Source organism: Phoxinus phoxinus, assembly GCF_949152265.1.
Source record: "Phoxinus phoxinus genome assembly, chromosome: 7".
NCBI lineage: Eukaryota > Metazoa > Chordata > Actinopteri > Cypriniformes > Leuciscidae > Phoxinus > Phoxinus phoxinus.
In genome coordinates this window covers 35,392,418-35,415,480 of record NC_136882.1, presented here as the reverse complement: position 1 = coordinate 35,415,480, position 23,063 = coordinate 35,392,418, and the positions used below count along the sequence as shown (strand labels likewise).

Genomic DNA, 23,063 nt, shown 5'->3' with positions numbered 1-23,063 from the left:
GGATGAGGAAGGTAAGAATATACCAGATTTAGAATTACAGTTATTAAATATACAAACGACTTCACCTTCTGTTTTTTTTGTTGTTTCTTTTTGTTTTTTGTCATCTTATACACAACGGTCGTCTCCATTCTCTCATCTCTCTCAAATAAATGTATTATGTTGGTCAAGCAACATAAACCATGGTTCACCTTAATGAAGTTTCTTCATGAATCAGGATCATATGTAAAAAAAAAATGTATATATATACATTTATAAAAATAGTATTGAGTATCTAAACCTAATTATTTCCATCAATGGTCATTTAAAGCAACTCAAGTCATGTTTTGGACATGGATCTCTTGTAATATTTTGTGCTCACAGGTATTTTTCCCTTTGTCTGTTTGCCAGAGCCTCGTAGCTATGTGGAGTCTGTGGCCAAAGCGGCAGCAGTGTCAGGTGGGCCGCCAGCATCGCCCGTGTCTCCAACATATGACAGTGACAGCTTAGCTCGTCCTGTCGGGCCTTCCCATGCCTACAACACTCCTCTCTCCTCCAGCAGCCCCATTCAGAGTCCAGACGCAGTGTAAGTGACCACCAGCCCAGTGTTTCATACTGTAGTAGTATTATTTATATACTTTTATAACATGTATTGATATTTTGAATTAGCTTTTGTTATATATTTTTCATTTTAATTTGAGTAATTTTGTTATGACCTTTTGAAAAAATGAAATATATATATTTATATTTAGCTTTCAATTTTATTTCATTTTCAGTTTGAGTCATTTTAGTACTTAAACTTATTTCAGCTAAAGTTAAGTTTAAAATAAGTATTCATATTTTATGTTATTTCAATGACAAAAAACAAACAAATAATAATTTTAATTGTTTTAGTTAATAACAACTCTGGTTTCATACTGGGATATACAGATTTTTGACTAGTGGTGTAAATTTGGTCCACTTTGCAGCTTATTTTGGTATCCAGATACTGCCTGAATTTTATAATTTTCATCGTACTCGCATATCATTAGTAGATGTTTTTGATATGCATTTTATATAAGTAGCCTGTTATACTGTTATAAAAATCTAATTAACTTATAAGCTATCAGAATTGCATCTTACTATTGACCATATAAAAATCAGCAACAACACCAAATTGCATATTTTTGCTCAGTTTTGGCCTCTCAATAAAATTAAGGTGTTTTTTTTTTCCTTCTCGGGTGCAAGTTCAATATATCATATGAGCCATAAAAGCCTTATGTATCAAACATGATGCTCAACAAGTGTTTTTATTTTTCAGTTCAGTTCAGTTCAATTTTATTTATATAGCACATTTAAGAACAATCGTAATTGACCAAAGTGCTTAACAAGATCCATCAAAGACTTTAAAACAAATTATCATACAGACAATAACACACAAAGTACAAATAAAATAACCCACAGTTTAAGATGTCAAAGCTCAACTAGAATTGAAAGCCAAAACATAATAATGTGTCTTAAGCAAAGACTTGAATGTTTCGATAGTCTGAGCTTTCCTTACGTAAATGGGTAGACTATTCCAGATGTTCGGAGCAGCCACTGAAAACGCTAGGTCACCTTTATTTTTTAACCTAGATCTGGGCACGTCGAGGAACATCTGATCGGTTGACCTGAGTACTTTGACAGGTGTGTGGACATGTATAAGCTCCGTTAAATATGGAGGTGATAACCCATTTAAGATTTTAAAAACAATTAATGCTATTTTAAATTTAATTCTAAAACAAACAGGAAGCCAGTGAAGTGAGGCCAGTACCGGTGTAATGTGGTCACGTTTTTTAGTCTTGGTTAAAAGTCGAGCTGCTGCGTTCTGCACTAGCTGTAGCCGACGAAGTGATGACTGCTCCAATCCGACATACAACGAGTTACAATAATCTAATCGCGACGTGATAAAAGCATGTATGACTCTTTCAAAGTCTTTGCGTAGCATATATTGCTTAACTTTAGCCAGAAGTCTCAAGTGGAAGAAGCTAGTTTTAACAACTGAAGTAATTTGTTTGTCGAATTTAAAAGAACTGTCAAAAATTACACCCAAATTCTTGGTAAAAGGACGAATATGGGAACCTAGAGTTCCAAGAGCATCTGCACATTCACTAAAATGTCCCACCCGGCCAAACACAACAATTTCAGTCTTATTATCATTAAGACATAGAAAATTCTGATCCAACCAAATTTTGAGATCACTCAAGCAGTCTAACAGAGGTTGGATATTGTTCTTGTCATTGGTTTTTACAGGCAAATAGATTTGTACATCATCTGCAAAACAGTGGAAAGAAATATTATGTTTTTTAAAAATAGACCCTAAGGGCAGCATGTACAGGGAAAAGAGCATGGGTCCCAGAATGGAACCCTGGGGAACCCCGCAAGAAAGAGGGGCAGCAGATGAAAAGCAATTCCCAAGGTGGACAGAAAAACTCCTACCTGTCAAATATGATTTAAACCATTTCAGGGCCGTACCCATAATGCCAACACTTTGTTCGAGTCTGGATAAAAGGATAGAATGATTTACAGTATCGAAGGCAGAAGTCAAATCTAAAAGGACTAAAACAGCTGATTTTCCTGAATCAACTGCTAAGAGGAGGTCGTTATATACTCTTAGAAGAGCGGTTTCGGTGCTGTGGCGGGGTTTAAAACCAGACTGGAACTTTTCGTAAATACAAAATTCATCCAGAAATGATTGCAGTTGATTAAAAACTACCTTCTCCAGGACTTTAGATAAAAAAGGAAGTTTAGAAATAGGTCTAAAATTAGAAAGAACTGAATGATCCAGATTTTTCTTTTTTAAGAGAGGTTGCACGATTGCATGTTTAAAGGCTGCTGGAACACACCCTGAGTGGAGAGATCCATTAACCAAACATAAAATACAGGAACCAACCGTATTAAAAACATCTTTGAGTAACTGAGCAGGGATACTAGAATTATTTTTGTCAAACGATTGAATAAACTTCAATTTAAAAAAAATTGACTATTATTTCATATGTCAGGCTTTAGAGGGTTAATATCAGGTGTAAAGGGGGCCATACTAGTGCATATTTTATAATAATTCTAGTTCTCTTATTTTGTGGTCTTTCAGTGAAAGCACATTGGCCGATAGCGGGGTGGGAATGAATTCTCTGTCCCAGGCTGCTGTCGACTCCGTCCTTCACTCCCAGCCTTCCGACAGAACATACCAAACACCCACACCCTCATACCCCTCCTCCAGCAGCATGTTGGGTAGCTACTTCACCCCCGACATCAGCCCGTCTCTGCCGGGGCCTGTGCAAAACAACATCACAACCATCCAGCCGCTCACCGGTAGCCCTGGCACAAGACACCACACTGTCCTGCCCGACATAACGTCCGCTTACAACCTTCAGCACAGACTAGCCAATCAGGACGGCCCCGTTATGGGCCAACAGCCGACCCCGGCCAACGGGCATCTGCCTGGAATGTCTGTTAGTCCCATGCAAGGAAGACACACCATGGTGACCCAGGGAACGCAGAGCAGCCCGATGCTGTCCAGACAGTATCCCGTCCCCCACGGGACTCAGAGTAGTCCGATTCTCAACAGGCAACCGATGGGACAAGCTGTCCAGAGCAGCCCGGTCCTCAACCGACAGGCGTCCCTCAACCAATCGATCATTCTGCCTAACCAAAGCAGCCCGGTGTTGAGTAGACAGCCGTCCGTTACCCTGCCCAACCAGGTCAGCCCCGTGCTGAGCAGGCAATCCTCACTCTCACATCCCAGTCAGGGCAGTCCCATTCTGGGACACCACACGTCCATAACGCAGGGTAGCCCCAGTCTGGACAGGCACCCGATGTACAGTGGCTACACCACCCCGGACGAGCGTCACGGAGCCCTGTCCCGCCAGAGCAGCTCCTCTGGATACCAGCCTCCGTCCACACCTTCTTTCCCAGTCTCTCCGGCCGGATACATGGAGGGAGTGGGATTCAGACAGGGCAGCCCTGCCCTCCAGCCTCAGCTCCCCGAGAAGAGGCGCATGTCCAGCAGCGATCGCTCCAATGGCGGACTGTCCTACGGAACGCACAACGGGAAGATGTCCTCGCCGGTGTCCAGTGGCGGCAGCACTCCAAGCGTTCATTTCTTCAACACGCTCCCTGATTTCTCCAAACTTAACATGTGCGGTAAGACTTTATGAAGATCTATTCCACTAGGTATCAGTTGAAATGGAATGCCTTTAAATTCCATTTCAGTTAACAATACAAGCAGGTTGCATTGCCATTTGAATGTAAATAAGATAATATAAAACAATTATATTAAAAAGTAATATTAAAAATTATTTTAATTCTACACAACTGCTGGTAGGGTAGTTTTTAATACATTTAATTGTCATTATGAATTAATCATAAACATTAAAACCATCTATATAATTTTATATTGTATTACTTTGAATTGTGGATATTATTTATAATAAATATACAATACCGTTGAAAAGTTTAGGGGAAGTAGGATATTTTTCTTGAAGGAAATTAATACCTTTATTTAGCACGGATGTGTTCAATTGATCAAAAGTGTCAGTAAAGACACTTATAATGTTACAAAATATTTCCAGTAAATGGTGTTCTTTTGAACATTCTATGCATCCAAGAACCCTAAGAAAGGGTTATCTCAGATTCCACGAAAAAAAAGCAAAAAAAAAAAAAAAAAAGCGCCACAACTGTTTTCAAATTTATGATAATCATAAATGTTTCTTGAGCATCAAACCAGCATATTAGAATGATTTCTGAAGGATCATGTGACACTGAAGACTGGAGTAATGATGCTGAAAATTCAGCTTTGATCACAGAAATATATAACATTTTTAAATATATTACCCCAAACTATTAAATGTGTTATAATAAATAAACTTTATGAACCATAGTGGAGATATTAAAAGCGGACTCAACATTATTCAGAGCATTTCTCAATATATCAGAAGATGTGTAATAGCGCCCCCTACTCTATAACATTGAAAAACATGAAAATGGGAAAGAATGAATTGGACAACAATGAATATTCCTGAAAATATGTGCCCATAAATACTACAGATAAGTGCCCATAAAATAACATTATGTAATTGTCTACATGTCATGGACTATTTCTTCTTGCATCATTTTTTATTATGTACCAACCATTTTCCCAGAGAAGAGATTTGAAGCTGTGCTGTATTCACATATACTTTCAGCCCCCTGTACTTTATTGTAATACTAAATGGTGTTATGGGCTCTAAGAAACTTGTGCTTATTATAGGTGTTGCTGCCAATAATTTAATAAGACACTGATGATCCTGGGAGTAATTTTAAACAGGCGTGTGTATTAGTGTAGTTTTGAAAGAGCAGTGCATTCATTAGCTTAGGCATACTAAACTAATATCTATTTACAGCTGATGGACTGCTAAATAAAGTGCATATTTCATTCTCCAGATGGAAGTCCAGAGACTAGGCTGAACGTGAAGTTTGTCCAGGACACGTCCAAATTCTGGTATAAAGCAGATATCTCCAGAGACCAAGGTAAGGACGCAGTATATGTATGTTCCAGGGTTAATATATCTATATTTAGACCCCCAAATGGAGGCTCATAACTCCCATAAACAGTCAAATATGTCTCAAGCCACCCTATATGAGGTCAATCGCTGTTGGTCTCCACATCTGGTTCTCCTCCGTGCTCTTATTGGATTAGATCATCTGCGTTGGAGACCTCTCTAAACGCAAGCACATGCAGTGACATCACACGGCACTGGACATGTGTGCTTCGTTAAATCCAGCGAACATCTGCATCTGTTGCTTCATTAACTTGTCTTAACGATAACGAATAAACCTCCTTAGCAAGGTTTTTTCCTTCACTCACTCCCTATATCTGTGTATTAAACTGCGGGGGACATTGCAGCAATTTGTTAACATATTATAGCCTTCACCTTCACATTTCCAACTTGTGAATTGTAATGGGGGGGGGGGGGTGGGGTGGGGGGTGGGGGTGCTTCTGGTGAATGCATATTTAAAAATCAATCATGTCATAAATCAATAGTACATCAACTCATGCTTGCATGTAGGGCATTTTAACAAAGCTGTTATGCTGGTATGTCACTGTTTATGGACTGATTTTATTAATACTGTATTATTATATTGTATTATTAATGTAGCTGTTATTATTAATAGAGGTTTTTATTTAAAATTCATATAAAGTTTATATTATCTGAAAAATAAGGCTTTTTTATTGTTACATGTCTAGTGCTACGGACAAAATCTTCATAATTTCTAGTTATTATTGGGATTTTCACACACTAAACTGCACTTATATAGCCTTTTTTACATATATATATGTACTACGATATTCTATGGAGATCTAACCATCTCCTCCCTTGCTTTAGCGATCAACATGCTGAAGGATCAAGAGCCTGGAGCCTTTGTCATCCGGGACAGTCATTCATTCAGAGGGGCCTACGGCTTGGCCATGAAAGTTTCCTCGCCACCTCCAACAGCGCAGCCTACAAAGAAAGGTATTTCATGTGCCTCCTCCAGGCATGTGGCTAATGCAGATAATAATTTGCCAAATGCATTCCAGACAGGAGATCTGACCCCTCCTGGATCATAATCCTGTTGTGTCCTCAGCAGACACACACACACACACACACACACACACACACACACACACACACACACACACACTGAAACGCATGCAGTTTCATGATGAAAACAAAAGTCAGTGGTTAACCTAGTTGTAAACATCTACTCATTCCTTTACTCAATTTTATTCATTACAGCTTTCTGAAATACTTGATTGTGATTTGTCAGTCATCAAGCGTAGCGTCAGTTCTGGCAGGTCACGTTAGTCAAGCTCGCATCAGCTGACTCTCAGCTGATCCACGTCAACCTATAGGAATATGACGCCTATCACTGTATACATATATAACTCCTTCAGTAATATCAGCAGCTGTCGCGTTTCTCAGGAGTGAATTACCCTCCTCCATCCCCAGCTCCACCTCTCGTCAGTCAGGATTTGACATTCTGATTCCCCTTGAATCAGAATAAATTCTCTAATTATGTTGTACTTTAAAATCTTGAATGAATGATATCTGCAATACATTCATGTTGGTTCCGCCAGTCCTAACTGTATGCTAATTATCAATCGTATTTGACGATAGTGGTCCTGACAGAAGTGACATTCTGTGGTCAAATATTTTTGAATGTGACAAAGTACATAATTGACCACTGTACCAGAAATCTGATTTCTTAAATTTCTCTTTAACGTGCTCCTTCTTCTCATATAATTCCACATTTATTTATTTACATTAAAGCTAGAGTAGGTAATGTTGGAGAGCTAGCCAGATTTGAAAGTGGCACCTCTTCTAAGCTCCGCCCCCTCCTGTCAGTGCTCCGTCCAAAGCTACGCCCCCCCTCAAACATGAACGCGCATCCACATTTGGAGTCAGCTGCATGTACCTACCAGTGATGCGCGGGTTGATCCAAAATACGAGTCATCCAAAAATATTTTTAAGGATATTCGGGTCGCGGTCGGTCGGGTCGTTTACCTTTGTAATTTATATAGTACTAGACAATGTTCTATGAAATACATAGGTCTACACTTTATTGTCTGAATGCGCGAGGATGACGCACGAGCTCAGTCTGCAGATGAAAGTGGGAAATCCTTATTTACCTTTTGAATGTTGAGCGCGTTATTAACTTTTGAATAAAAGCTGACGCGGGACAAAATGCCCGATTTCCCAACGCGTTGAACTGAGCAATGCCATTGTGCCATTTTAATAGGCTACTTTTAAACGCATATAGCTCAGTAATGTCAGTTTTATGTAGCCTATTTGCTGAGAGGGGGCGGGATTTTTGTTGGGAAAGTCCGGGGAGAGACGCACAAGTCGATTAGACTGGATAAACATGCAGCATCTTAACTGTTAAGAAAATGAAACGAAATAAATGAATAAATCAAGCCTTTATTACAAAACACTAGGCTATATCATACAGCATTCTGAAAAATGCGCACCCGTAGTTCCTCCGTCTAAGCGGGCGGTTAGTTGAAAACGTCGGTCGGGTGCGGGTTGTTTATACATTGACCCGCGCATCACTGCTGTGCACGCAGTGGTGCTCGGGCACGAGACATGAAGGCATCTGATTGGTTCTTTACATTCGCACCGAATGGCAGTGATTGGTCAGAGTTTTTACTGTCCTACAGCTGCTACAGAGGTCAGATATTTTTCATTCCTTTTTCTGAACACATAATGTATTGACTACTATCAGAATGGAAGGACCATTTCACCCAGTATAAAAAAAAATGTTTCTGAACAGGATTACCAACCCTACCTTTAAGTAAATAAAATTAAATAAATGCATTTGTTCATGTTTATTTATTATATTAAATAAATGGACATGAAGCCATTTTTTTAATTATCATGACAAACATATATTTAGTAAATTATTGTATTGCAAATTATGTTATTTCTTATTTTTCATCATTGCAGCTGGAGACGTCACTAACGAGTTGGTGAGACATTTCCTAATTGAGACGAGTCCGAAGGGCGTGAGACTGAAGGGCTGCCCCAACGAGCCATACTTTGGTAAATCAAACCATTTTCCTTTTTGATGAAACAAAAGCTCTGTACTAAAACTTTTGAGCCATTTTAGGTGTTAGCATGTTGCTAACACATTAAAAACAAATAAAATGGTACTTTTTAATTAGATTAAAAGCGATTTTAAAGGGATAGTTCACCCCAAAATGTGTTAAATATTTTGTAACCCAATAGTTGTGGGGCACCATTGACTCCTGGTATGGAAAAAATACCATGAAAGTCAGTGGTGCCAAACAACTATTTGGTTTCAAGCATTCTTCAAAATATCATCATTTGTGTTCAGCTGAACAAAGAAATTCATACAGGGTTGGAACAACCTGATAGTGAGTAAATTATGAAAAAATATTAATTTTTGGGTACACTATCCCTTTAATTGATTTGTCTTTTTTTTTTTTTTCAATTTAAAAAAATAATAATTCAAAGGATTTTAGCTTACTTTGCTTTATTGCTCCACATGGCTTGAGAACATTGACACTAGAATGATTTGTTGAATGTTCACTAATGTGAAAGCCCAATCTGTCAAGCTTGTAGAACAAATACGTGTGTGGTTTTTGCTCTTCAGTGCAAGTTAACATGTGAATCCTTCGCTTTAAATCAAGCTGTCCGTGTAGCTTCCAGAAAGCTGTAGAACACATGTAGTCCAAACGACAGTATGGAAGCAGCTGACATTATTAAGTACATCTCAAAGACGGCCCCTCTCTAATTTACAGTCTGCTGACCACATTACACGGAGGCCTAGTCTGTTCAATGGACAGGGCTGTCTTCTCCAATATACCCTGTTCCACATCAAATAAGGAGACATAAAAAATCAGGGCTGGGCCGTTTGCATAAGAGCTCAAACCTCCTGTTATGGTAACCGTTGCGTAAGCGTGTGTTTATTATGAAAAGCAGAATAGACAAAGAAAAACTGTGTTGTGTAAGAACGAAAGCAGGTGTGGGTGAAATTTGGCAGGATTTCGGTGTTTACGGGAAAAACGCTCATGTTAATAAATGTACAATAGTATCTGAGCTCCACTCCTCCAGACGCTGGACGTCTGCCAGGACGCCCACTGCTCACAGAAACTGCTCACCCCAAAAATGGCGTCATCATTTGTTCATCCTCATGTAATTTCAAATTTGTATGCTGTTATTTGTTCCTGTGGATACTAGGGGTGTAACGGTCCTCTGTAAAAAAAAATCGAACCATACCGTTCTCCACCCATGGTTCTGCACGCACTTGCACCGCTGTTCATCTTAAATCATCTTAATATGAGCAGTCATTTACGCCGTCAGTGAAGTGCAGGACAGACCTGAACATAACATGAGCATTTTCTCATTAAATATGCGCAATTTTGCATATATTTTCGGTAGATAGATCTGAACATATGATAAAGCCAGGTTCAAAATTCTTTTTTCATTTTGATTACACACAAGATGAAAGAAGATTTTCAGAGAGATTTCAGGATATATCCAAGTATACTGTCCATAGCCATAAAAAATCGATTTTCGCCATATTTTTTTTATTGAAATGTCACATAAATCAGGCCAGGAATGATTTATCAACAAATCCCTCTGAACATATCTTCAGAATACTGCTAAGTGTATAACTGGAAAGTTTGGTGTACACAGGTGCTACATAGGCTGAGATGTTTCTACTGGAGAATGACAAATTTTGAGAATTTTTTCTCATTTTGAGAAAAAGGCATTTAAAGATTTGTAATGTAAAACATCATACTTTTTTAGTGGAAACAACTATTTACTGACACAATATCTTATCAAATCATTAGCAACAACAATACAAACCACCTAAATCACATCAAAACTTATAAACACAGCATTTATGGCCTTTAACTGAGCAGAAAAACAGTCAAAAACACACATCTAAATGTCAGAGCGTGTCACGTGATGCATCTGAACCAATCACGTTGTCAGAAATTGACATCAGTCAATGAGATTTCGCTTTTAGGGTTAAATGCCTATTATACTTTCACGATTGGTTGCTGATTAAAAGGAAATGACCATATTTGGATCCGACAGCATTGTAAAGGAGAGAGAGCTTTCTAACCGTGTGTGAGATTAAAGGAAGCAGAGAGAGATCGCGGAGCAGCGCGTTGATTCAGAACGCCACCTTTTGTTGAATTTCGGAGAAATCTACAGACACAAATAGACAAAGTGTAGTAAAATAAAGACCTAAATGTGTATTTTGGACTTTTCACCACAAGTCTGAAAGAAGACATGTTATTGAAGACAAATATCCCAAAATCTCAAAATTGACCATAGAAAAAAAAAAAAAACGATGTTTTTTCCTGCCGTGTCTCGCCTTAAATGGACAAAATCACACAAAAATTGTCAACATGCCCGTCTTGGCAAGTATCCCTAGCCAATGTAGCCTGTTATGTCTTAAGTGAACGCAAACAGTTGAGAAAGACAACGCATGTGTATCAGTATTAGTGTACTGGATCCGTCCATTAGTCTTAAAGCAACCGCATATTCACAGCAACCGAATATTAATCTTTATTTAATTTATACAGCGAGGATTATATGCAATGTTGTTTTACATTTGATTACTTTATTCAATTTCTAAACCTGAAAGATACTGTACCTCAATAACCTGAAAAGCACTGTTTATTTTATTTATCTTTGCTCTGTTGTATTTATTTGTGATGTTGCTTGTACCTGTAGTTTGATAATGTTTTCTTACTTAAAAAAAAAATCCTGAACTTAACAAATACCGAACCAAAACCATGACAAAAACCCAATCGTGAGTAATTTGAACCGGAACTCCCCTAGTAGATACAGAGATTGAATTTCTGTTGAATATTTCATTCTTTTTCTCCTAAAAGGACAAAGATCACCATACACATATCATAAAAGTAGTCCAAGCATCTTAAGCACTGTATTCAAAGTCTTCTGAAGTCATATGATAGCTTTTGACAAAAAGATTTTGTGACTAAACATCATTGATGACAAACATGGCACAATGCTTTTACAGTACAGTGCCATATTTGATTTTCAGTATGTTTTTTTTTACACAAAAATATCATACAGTATGGCTTCAGAAGACTTGAATTATCGTTCACAAGTCATATAGGCTAATTTTGTAGTACTTTTATGGTGCTTTTATGGTGCTTTGCGTTTCTGTCCTCGTTCACTCCATGGAAAGTAGAAAGTTGGGTTTGGAAAATATTTAAGGCAAATAGCTGTTTATTAAGTGAACAAATTCTTGTAAGGGTCCTTAAAGTGAAATGAGTAAACAATCTTAACTTCCTGTTAGTGTTGATCAAGTCTGATTACTGAAGGAGGAGAGTTTAAAAGCTGATAACAACATTTAAAATTGGCAACAAGGACTCCTTTCCTCCATCAACCTGGACGTTTTTGCTTCCGCTGTGCAACAAAATTTATCTTGGAAATATCTTGCCCAAATAAAGTCCACCCAGAGTTCGTTTTTCCTAATATAGTAAACTATTTGAAGCAGGGGTTTAATAAAGAAAGACCACATGCTAGTATTCCTGTCCTTCCTATCCTCCTAACTTTCACTGCCACAACTAACTCTTCAGCAACATGGATTTACGGTTTGCCAGGCCTGGCATCAAAGTTTGACCTCTTCAGGACAGTTGTAATGTAAAGTATGCCCTCCTCTGATTTCTGCTCGTAAATCTGACCCCAATTTTGTTTTCATCTTCTGTGTCCAGGCTGCCTGTCTGCACTGGTCTACCAGCACTCCATCACTCCACTGGCTCTACCCTGCAAACTAGTCATACCAACCAGAGGTGGGAAATCATATCTGTTTCTCTACACACACAGTGGGGTCCACAGGTCTGAGACCAGTCTGAAAACATGGCATTTCAAATGTAGGGATGCGCCAAAATTTCATCTGCTGAAATTAATAGTTTTTTGGCCGAAAGAGAAAAACAGGCGAAAATATGAGGCGGAAATATATGCCACCCCGCCATGCGCTCAGGTTTCACTCTCGACTTTGGATGTGGCTCAGTTGCTAACGGCCCATGCGAACGCTCCACTCATGTACCGCTCATGCTTATCGGAACAGCAAAGTCTCACTCAAATAACGCGCCAGCATGAAAATACATTATTTAGGTAGTTCTGATTCTGTTACATAGAACTGAATAAAAAATAATATATTTATTTTTAATATGAATGTATTTTCTGTTCAATTTTAGTGTTATATTCAAAACTATTTTGGTTATTTTATATTTTTATATTTTTTAATTCTGTATCACAATTATTGAATTCTGTATTACAATGATTGAATTTCATTACAAGGTCTAATATTAATACAATTATAAAAATAGCTCATTTTAAATAATACATGTATTATTTTAAAAAAGCATTTTCGGTTTCGGTTTTCGGCCAAGTGCATTCAGAATTTTTGGTTTCAGCCCAGAATATAATTTTTTGGTGCATCCCTATTTAAATGTGAAATAAATTTTTGAATTTTGAAAAATGGAAAACAATAACATGTCAATACTTTTTTTTAATTCTTATTTTACTTTATTTTATTTAGGTCGCTAATCAAATTTGTGACATTAGCTATGTTTGATGCAAGATGCACATTTCATTTACTATTTGTGAACTATAAGAATATAGACCAAATCTGCAAATAAAGCAGCATTTCCATTCCATGAGTTCAAGAGAACTGAATTATCTCTTCTAGGAAGATCAAAATCAAAATCAAATTTTTTTTCCCCGACTGTGCAAGCTACTGATGCTTTTTATATATATCTGACACGAGAAGTTCTTTTTGGAGCTGTCTGTTGGGAGCACGTCCTCGGACTGGGAATTGTTGTTTTATGGGAACACTATCAGTGCCTAAATGAATCAGGTGGTATAGAGCTTTTTACAAGCTGTACTTACGAGCTCTAAGAGGACATGAACGCTTTTTACAAGTTGAAATCTCGTAATTGCGGTAATTACAACATGGCGTGAACGCACCTAAAGTCACAATATTTTTGTACATGCACGTCTGGAAAAGGGATTTGGTAAATGTGTTTTTATCATAATACATACTTCCCATGCATACTTCTCATGGGAGCGAATACAATTTATATGCACATTTCAGATTTTTGAATGTGCATCTTGGTGTTTTTATCCAGCATTTGAATGTAATATTGCAGAATTTGCATAAATATAAGAGCCCGAAGCATCTGCACTCCTTTGTTCAAACATGTCCGCTGTCATTAAAGTACTATTTCCACTAGTATCTCAGACTTTTGGAGCCCACTGTATGAGTTTGTGTACATGTACTGTACATTCCCACTCATCATGACCTCACTTAGCTGCGCCCTCTGTCATGATGATGTATGTCCTGTTTGCCCAGGGTGAATAATCGTGAGTGTTTTCTGAGTTTTGCACTGTGGCGTGTTCAGCTGACTCCGTCCTCGGCCAACTGCTATGTGCCATCCAGGTGTCAGGGGGCATGAAGCCACAGGCCTGTCCAAACTCAGAGTGAACGCATGTTTGTCAGGCGCTTTGATTCCTAGCCTAGCGAGAATCCCCACTGCAGAATGATGGATCGTAGCATTCAACCTGGCCGAATATGCACAGTCTAAACTCTGACCTGCTGTTTTTGTGTAGATCCTCTGGAGGAATCACCTGAGATTGCAACACCTACTAACCCGGCGACAGAGATGCTCAAACAGGGTGCAGGTGAGGAGGTTTACATCATTGTCTAATAGGGGTTGCATAGACTGTGCTCTAGTAATGCCATCCATGATGCTTTAAGCTTAATGTCGACTAGTCGTTGATCATGGCCTATAGAGGGCGCAACAGGATAAGAAATCTTTGATGTCCACTTTTACGCTTCATTTCCAACAGTTAAAATTACAAATAAATGTGTACTCCGAGAGCTCTCCAAAAGGTTGATTATACCATTTAGATGCTCAAAACTGCAATGTTCCAGATTCAGGTTCTATAACGCAAAAACAGAAGCTTGACCATGTAGAAAAGCTTGAATTATAAACACCTTTTTAAGTGCTTTAACAAATATATAAGCTACACATTTCTGCTTTTAAAACAATACAGGGATGTTGGAATCTCCCATTACAAGTAACAACAATATTTCAGGGAAAACAATTAAACTGAGGGATCAGTCAAATTTTATATTTTGGGGTAATCAACGTTATGCCTTAAATGCTAGTGATAGCATTACTGAGAGATATTATACATTGAATTTGCATGAATTATACATAAATGGAAACCTAGAGAATGTGAAATAATTTGTAAAAAAAAAAAAAAATCATATTTTCTTGAGAAACTATATATTATTTATAGAGGTAATAATATAGGTTAGTTTACACCTTATTTTAAGCTATCATTGTTAGAGTGTAATTATATAATTAAGTTTTGAGTAATAATAATTAACAACATGTACTTACTATAGGATTAGGGTTTGGTTGAGGGTTAACTGCATGCACAATTTACTGTTATGTAACAAGGTCACTGTAAAATAAAGTGTTACCGTAATATAAAATCTATAATGTCAATGAAAGGGATGCACTGAATCTGGAACATTTGTTCAAAAACAGAATTAAATGCATTAATGTTCATTGTGTTTAGCACAACTTCAGTCAGCAAAATCCCCTAAATAAAGTACAATCTCCTCAGGTTTTTAAGTGAGCCTTTGAAAATGATCATTTATTGGTAGATTTGAATATTTTTATCTTAGCTTTTTTATTAATGCTCTCTTTATACATTAATTTTGATTCTATTAGTCCAAGCATTTTTACTTGTTTATTATCTGATATCAACTGCCATGTTCTTCTCCACCCTGGTGTCACTCCTGTGGAAATGATTTAGGGCAGAAGAGTTCATCTGACTCCCATGGTAAACCCAGTGATGCTCTGCGTGTTTAATTCATGGATGTATCTGTGTTGTTGTGTTTAACCCGACTCTGACTGCCGTGTCTAGAGAGAGCCGCACTCCTCTTTTACTGTCTGTGCATGTGATGATGGTTCAGACCTCCAGAAGCACCTTTACCTGTCTGCTAAAAACTGTTTGGCTGCTGCTGTTTGTCAAGGCCTCGACTGTATTTCAAGAACACCTTTCTGATTGAATATGGCATGTTCTTTCATGACTGATGTTAGATTACTGTGCATGGATCTACTGATAGATGATGCCAGTGGTTCTCAGTTTCTTTTCAGCTCCGCCTTTAACACAAGGCCCAATACGCTAATCAATCATGCATGCTAATAAGTTGTTGCAATATTTTGGAAAAGTACAATCATTCTATTGCAATGTAGATCCAGTTATTTTAATAAAGATATAACTGGTATACAAACCATCCTCTTCACTTGAAGACGGTGAAAACTTTAATGATGAAAACTGCAAATTTAAGAAAAAAAAAGAAGAAAATACAAAGAATATTTTAAATGGATATGTTACAAATAAATAAAGCACTAATACTTATTTGCATCCTTCATCCAAGAATGAAACACCTGATGCAATGTAAGAAAACACACAAATACACAAATATGGGTTTAAAAAAAACAATTTTAAAGGTACACTGTGTAGTTTAAGTATTTTATTAACTAAAAAGCAATGTCTTTATTCATAAATATGTCCTCATTGGTGTAAAATTACCTCTGCCAATGATCTGACTTATCCTCGTAAGTGAAGAATTTCTTATCTTTCTTTATATTGGACGGGTAAGTCCAATGAGGCTTCCATGTCTTTCCGCCATCTTGAAAAAGTATAATAGCTTTAAAAGCCAGTTGTGCTCGCACCATGGCGGATTGCTATTTACATGACGGAATTTGCAAGTGGAAAAACGCTTCTCCAGAGCGCAATAGGATCTGCTTGTGTGCGTGGTTAATGCGCGCAACCTGACCTTCTACGCGACAAAGTGTATCCCGTAGGCGTTGTGCACCCGCCTATAGGCGCATATTATTAACGCGCTTTTTAAATAACAAAATAAATACTGTGCCATTGACTTTAGACCAGGTTCAGTTGGTCAATGGTGCAGTCTATTTCAGGTCCTCAAAATAGCAACGCGTCAACAATGCTCCTGAACACACCTCGTTTTCAGACCAGCAGCCCATGGGCGCACGAATGGGCGCAAATGCATTTGCTATTTAAACAACGTGGTGCAGGACGTGAAAATGATCACTGCATCGGGCTGAAACTAGCAAAACACACTTGCGTCACACCGCTGCATTGCACCAGGTGTATGATAGGGCCCTAAAACTTTTAAGTGCTAAAACTGAAATAAAAATATAAAAATAATAATAATGGCAAAAGCACACAAAATTACTAAAATTAAAAATAAATTGGAAAACATTAAATAAAGACTAATTCAAAATATTATTAAATAATATATTAATAATACCCACAAACCACAATTTGAGAACCACTGGATTATGCAAATGCAGAATACACTAATGACATGTGTGTGTGTGTGTGTGTTTGATGAGATCACAGTATGTGTGAAGAGTTCGTTTATTTAAAGGTGCATCTTGCTTGTAATTGAATTGTTTGCAGATGCCACATCATCATGGTTATTAATCAGCGCATGTTTCCGTCTTTCCCAGCATGTAATGTCCTGTACATAAACTCAGTGGACATGGAGTCTCTGACTGGACCTCAGGCCATCTCTAAAGCCATCTCAGAAACCCTGACAACCAGTGCGGTCTCCTCAGCCATCGTCCACTTCAAAGTGTCAGCGCAGGGCATCACGCTCACTGACAACCACAGAAAGTGAGGGAACACTTCTTTCTTTCTCTTTCTTTCTTTCTTTCTTTCTTTCTTTCTTTCTTTCTTTCTTTCTTTCTTTCTTTCTTTCTTTCTTTCTTTCTTTCTTTCTTTCTTTCTTTCTTTCTTTCTTTCTTTCTTTCTTTCTTTCTTTCTTTCTTTCTTTCTTTCTTTCTTTCTTTCTTTCTTTCTTTCTCATTGAAAAGCTACATGTGAACATGTTTTAAAAGCACACCTATGCTTTCTTCCACAGGCTTTTCTTCAGACGTCATTATCCCATCAGCACGGTCACGTTCTGCGACATTGACCCACAGGAGAGGAAGTAAGAAAACCCTGAAACATTAGCATTACTTTAGACACAAGAGTCAAAGTCACAGCATTTATATGTTGATCTGTGGATCTGATAGGATCAGAACTATGTTTAAGTGTATTAGCTTTATTAGTGGTGCTTTTGCAGTATTTCTGTTGATGTTGCTGATTATTACAATTGAGGATTTTTCTAAAAGCTAATTTAACCTTATAAGCCCTAAGTATTCAGACTCAATGTTCTTTATGCTTTACGTGTGTGTGTGTGTGTGTGTGTGTGTGTGTGTGTGTGTGTGTGTGTGTGTGTGTGTGTGTGTGTGTGTGTGTGTGTGTGTGTGTGTGTGTGTGTGTGTGTGTGTGTGTGTGTGTGTGTGTGTGTGTGTGTGTGTGTGTGAAAAACTACACAATGAATACAGATGTATATATATATATATATATATATATATATATATATATATATATATATATATATATATATATATATATATATATATATATATATATATGAGCTCCTACCAGTCACATGTTCTTCAGGAAATGACAAAATCTAGTTTTTTTTTAATTATTTTTGATTTGTCTATTTTCAAATTGTTACTCAAAACTCAAAAGAAATTGCTTTTAATGTGTGATAAATTTTATTGTATTGCCTTTCATCATTTTTATCTTTTGTAAAGCATCTTTGAGAATATCAAAAATGCTCTATAAATAGAATGTGTTACTGTTATTTAGTGAATGCATTAGTTGTCAAATCCCGAAGTTAAACATCTATAATCTGTTTCAATGTCATTCCAGGTGGAGCAAACCCGAGGGTGGCACTGCAAAGTACGTACCAGCTTTTGATAGCAAATAACTTGATCTTTTGCAGCTTAGCAGACGTTGTTATCTGAAAGCAGTTTATGCTTATGCTCAGGGGTGTCATGATGAATGAGCGGGATTGTGCCGCTAACACAACCCGATGCTAGCCTGCTAACCCTCACACATGTGGCTAACACAACCCGATGCTAGCCTGCTAACCCTCACACATGTGTCATGATGATTTACTCTCTGAGGCCAGAACATACACGATTTTTCGTTCGAAAAACTTTTATAAGTGACTATTATATATAACTATTATATGTGATCCTCAGGGGGGGGTGGGGGGGGGGGGGTATAATATGATCCTCTCACACACAATCTGAGCTGATCTCAAAACACTGAACACTTTACACTCCCGGAGCAATGAGGCATGTGACAGCCCTCACGGCTCGATCTGGGCAGAGTTTGAAAGAGATTGTTCTGGAACGGCTGTGTTATAAAGCGCTGTGCTGTTGATGCAGTAGCAGATACTGTATGTTGAGAGGAAGAATAGATCATTGGACTGGACTGAGGATGAAAGCACATGATCACGGCGAACATCATTTCACTGTTGTGGTTCGGGAGATGAGAAGAGAAGCCTGAATATAATACCAAAAACAAAAGGAGCATTAATTCCAGAAATATATTAGATAATTATAATTTCTGGAATTAATGTGGACTGTTTCGCACGTATAACGTAAAAATGTATGCAATTAAGTCAGCATCCGCTCTCCAAATCAGAATAATCTGTACATCTCAAGTTAAAAAATGTAATTTACAAATATTATTATACATATGCTTCCTTTAATTCTACATTATTTCAGGGATTCAGTGTGTAATACTGGTATATATTTATGATTACAATTTATAATTAATTTTAGGTGTGATTTATCACAAAAATCTGTTCATTTATTACGTTTAATTTATTATAAAGCTTGTTTCCGCCATGCATAAAACTATTAAAAAGATAATTGTGACTTTTATCTAACAATTCTGACATTTTTCCTCCGAATTGCAAGATATAAACTTGCAAGTGTGAGTTATAAGTCCAATTCTGAAGGAAAAAAAGACAGAATTGTGAGATAAAAAGTCTATACACAAAAATTACCTTTTATATTTTTTCATTCTGTGGCGGAAACAAGCTTCCATAGGATAGTGACCTGGAAAAGTTATTTTTAGATTGACTCAAATACGGCATATTAAGATTATTATTATTTTTTTCTTCACAGGTTCTTTGGCTTTGTGGCCAGAAAGCAAGGCAGCACAACAGACAACGTCAGTCACCTGTTCGCTGAGATGGATCCCGATCAACCGGCCACAGCCATCGTCAACTTCGTCTCGAAAGTGATGATCAACTCTCAGAAGCGGTGAACTCTTCACACAGCGCTGCTTTCTGGAGGACTTCCATTCTGCTCTGTTTGATTTTTTTTTCTTTTTTTCTGATTTTCGTTCTGTGTGTTTGGGGTGAGAGGCTGTGTGTACGTGTGGTTGTGAATGTGTGAGGAAGGGTTATCCGGACGGTAGTGAGGAAGAGGGACAGAGGAAGTGCACTGTGGGCGTAGAGGAGTGAAGGACAGAGAGGAGGTGATCTTCATCTCACTCGCAGGGGACGTGGAAATGATCTTAGTGATTTTGTTGCTCGTTTTTTAGAAAAAAAAGGACAAGAAAAAGTAAAAAAAAAAAAAAAGGTTGATGAGGAGGCTGAAATCTGGGGCTGATGTACCAAAGATAAGAGAGCAGTCAGGACAAATCATTACGCAAGCGTTCTTGTATATCTTGGTAAACTACAGCTGCTTCGTCAAAACTGTACATATGAACTCTTTTCCTTCTCAAAGCGGCTCCTGTTTTTCACGCTACAAGTGCAAGACCACTTTATATGCCAACTAAAAGCAATTTCCAGTCCACTCTGGATAAAGTCAAAACCGTGTGGGGATTTTGAAGGTCCCTCGCATATAACAGACCTAGGAGAAGCTAAAAGTGAGGACGGGTGAGACATCTTCACCCTCAAAGATGCTCCTCTGAGAGAACGTGGGATGCTGGAGTCGTTGATTCAGTAATTCAGCGTCTTCCTTCACAGCGAACTGATGTTTCTCTACTCGAAAGAGTGCAATACAATGGCACCCGATGTCAGATTTCCAGGGTCATTATTGAAGTCGGATGTGAGAGGTTTCAACTGATATTTTCTGTCGCCTGAAACTCACTTTTGCAGGTGTTTGACTGCGAACAAAAAGTATAGCACCCAAATTGCATTCCCTGTGCAATGCTTGCTTTAGTTTAGCATGTATAGTTGCCGAAAAAACATTTGTATTTGCTTAAAAGTGAATGTTTATCATTGTCTGTGCACATCTATTTCAGTGCCGTCAGCATGACGTCATGCATACCGTCAAGCCACATTTATTTATATAGTGCTTTATACAATACAGATAGTTTCAAAGAAGCTTCACAGTAATAAAATAATAGTTCAGCTGTAAAGCAGCTTTACAGAAACAAATATTGTCAGTGCACTTCAGTGCAGTGTTGATTCAATTCAGTTCAATAACAATGTCTGTTGTAAAGTGAATTCAAAGGCAGCTGTACAGAAGACAATTCAGATCAAGATGTTCTTCTCTGGTTGAGTCAGTGCAGTCAAATATATCAGTGTTTCTGTATATTAATTGTCTTTCAAGCCCCAACTGAGCAAGCCAAAGGTGACAGTGGCACGATAAAAACTTTGGGAGAAACCAGGCTCACGAACAATGTGAGATTAGGATTCCTGGCTGAGTCGGAAAATCAGACTTTGTGGACTGATCTTATTCCAAATTTTCCAATCTTGCGCTTGGAGAAACATCTCTGAAATCACTGGAATAGATGGACGTCCGACTTCAAGTGCCATTCCGTTGCACTTTCCGAGTAGATCGCTGTAAACTGAGTTGAGGGAAGCAATATAAGACAAATCAAGTGTCCAGCGTCAGCATTTCGTTCCTGTTCTCCACTTGCTGAGCTCTCTTCTCTTCAGGTCTGAGTGTGTGTCGTTGTGTATCTGGCAGTAAGGTGTGAATCTGTCACTGTATCTCTATGCCTCGCTTAAAACACACTCATACTATCATTCTACCCCAAAGTAAGCTAAGTATATATATATAAAATACTTCAAAAAGTGATTTTACTGAATATTTATTGTATAATACGTTTTTTTGCGCTATGTTAACTCATTTACCCATAGATATATTGTGTATAGTCTACATAAAGATTAGCCTGCAAAAGAAATACTCTTTATTTTGGCTAATATTTCAAAATCATGATGTTTTGAGGAGCATTCTACTATATATGGTGTAAAGTGTATGTATTTGGAAAGCTTGTCATTATTGGATATTTTCTCACATCATTTTTTCTTTAGCTTTAGATCGACATAGGCTTCAAAGTAGAACTCACTGTTGCTTTTGCATATATAAGGATTACATCCTAAAGTTCCTTCAGATAAAGTGAGTTGGCTGATGTGTTTACTGCAAGAGGCTTTGTGTAAAGAAAAGTAAGGAAGTGTCTTTATTTTTGTATTATTATTATTATTAATATTATTATTATTATTTTGGCGTCCTTTCCCTCCCAGTATTCAGCCCTCGGCGAAACCCACTCGCATTGATTCTCTCAGGCAGATTTCAGTATTTTGTTTCGTGCTGCCATCGTGAGGCGCTGTCAGGTATTGCCAGCCATATCTCCATCTATGCATCCTCTACAATTACCTTCGATTTACACACCAGTTCTGAATCCTTGCTAAATTTAGATTAAAAGTAATACTGCAGTGTTTTAACTGTGATCTGAGGTGAAAATACCCATTGCCTTTTTAGTTTAAGCAGGATGTTCGACCCACGCCGCCCTGATAACTGTCCCATGTCTTCAAAACTAATTTTTTTTTTTTTTGTATGTAAATACTTCATTTTTGCCAAAGATTTTATTTCACGTTGATATGTTTGAGAACTGATCACTGTCTGGTGGTATGCGTACGGCGGCTTATTGTTTTTGGCATGGCAGTCTGTTTTGACTCGATGCACATGACGTATATTCAACTGTGTTTGGTTGCCATGATTCCCTTTTGTTTAGCCTTAAAAAACTACTCCAAAAGAATGCAAAGCACTTAACGACCAGGAGCTGAAAAAATAGCAAAACATCAGATAAAAATGACTGCTTCAGTTATAACTGCAACACCGTGTTTACACTGGAATACACTTCAGTCAGAATACGAGCTTTCGTAAAGTCCACTTTGCATGGCTTGTTTTAAAATACCAACATACTTTTACATAGAGCTGGCCTGAAAGTTGTGCAGAATTAAGTCCACTTTTACTAAATGCATTTACAGTTTACACAGTTAATGTGTCATGTTTCATGAACGAGACACAATTTAGCATTGAAACAAATGTGCACATATTTAAATAAGTAGGCCATAGACATCACAAACTGACTTTGATGTATAAGGAAGATATTTAACATAATTAATTAAATTCTGAGCAATCAATTCATATGATAGTTGCAAGTAAAAAAAAAACCCACTGGAATATATAGAAAGTTTCGACAGTTGAGTCGGAAGCCATACTGGACCATACATTAGTCATACTGGACGTGTCTGGTGTACACATGGTGTAAGAGTGATCCCGCACACTAGAATATGTATTTACTCGCTTTGCTTGCCTTTCTGGACATTTC

General features: G+C 37.7%; 1 protein-coding gene across 16 annotated transcripts in view; it reads left to right on the top strand.

Annotated features, from left to right (window-relative positions):
• The window catches only part of tns1b (tensin 1b), a 129,345-nt gene extending 109,306 nt beyond the window's left edge, over nt 1-20,039 (top strand). For 12 of the 16 annotated variants that reach the window (XM_079618621.1, XM_079618620.1, XM_079618615.1 and 9 more), the window contains 12 exons: nt 388-562; nt 3,086-4,137; nt 5,416-5,502; nt 6,360-6,488; nt 8,460-8,555; nt 12,239-12,316; nt 14,139-14,210; nt 15,360-15,386; nt 17,090-17,255; nt 17,503-17,571; nt 18,348-18,377; nt 19,619-20,039. In XM_079618621.1, coding sequence (XP_079474747.1) covers nt 388-562; nt 3,086-4,137; nt 5,416-5,502; nt 6,360-6,488; nt 8,460-8,555; nt 12,239-12,316; nt 14,139-14,210; nt 15,360-15,386; nt 17,090-17,255; nt 17,503-17,571; nt 18,348-18,377; nt 19,619-19,760 — 2,123 coding nt within the window. In that variant the 3' untranslated portion in view covers nt 19,761-20,039. The remainder of the gene's footprint in view (nt 1-387; nt 563-3,085; nt 4,138-5,415; nt 5,503-6,359; nt 6,489-8,459; nt 8,556-12,238; nt 12,317-14,138; nt 14,211-15,359; nt 15,387-17,089; nt 17,256-17,502; nt 17,572-18,347; nt 18,378-19,618) is intronic. The other 4 variants (XM_079618629.1, XM_079618628.1, XM_079618619.1 and 1 more) reach the window with 1 other exon arrangement.
• The last annotated feature ends 3,024 nt before the right edge of the window (nt 20,040-23,063 follow it).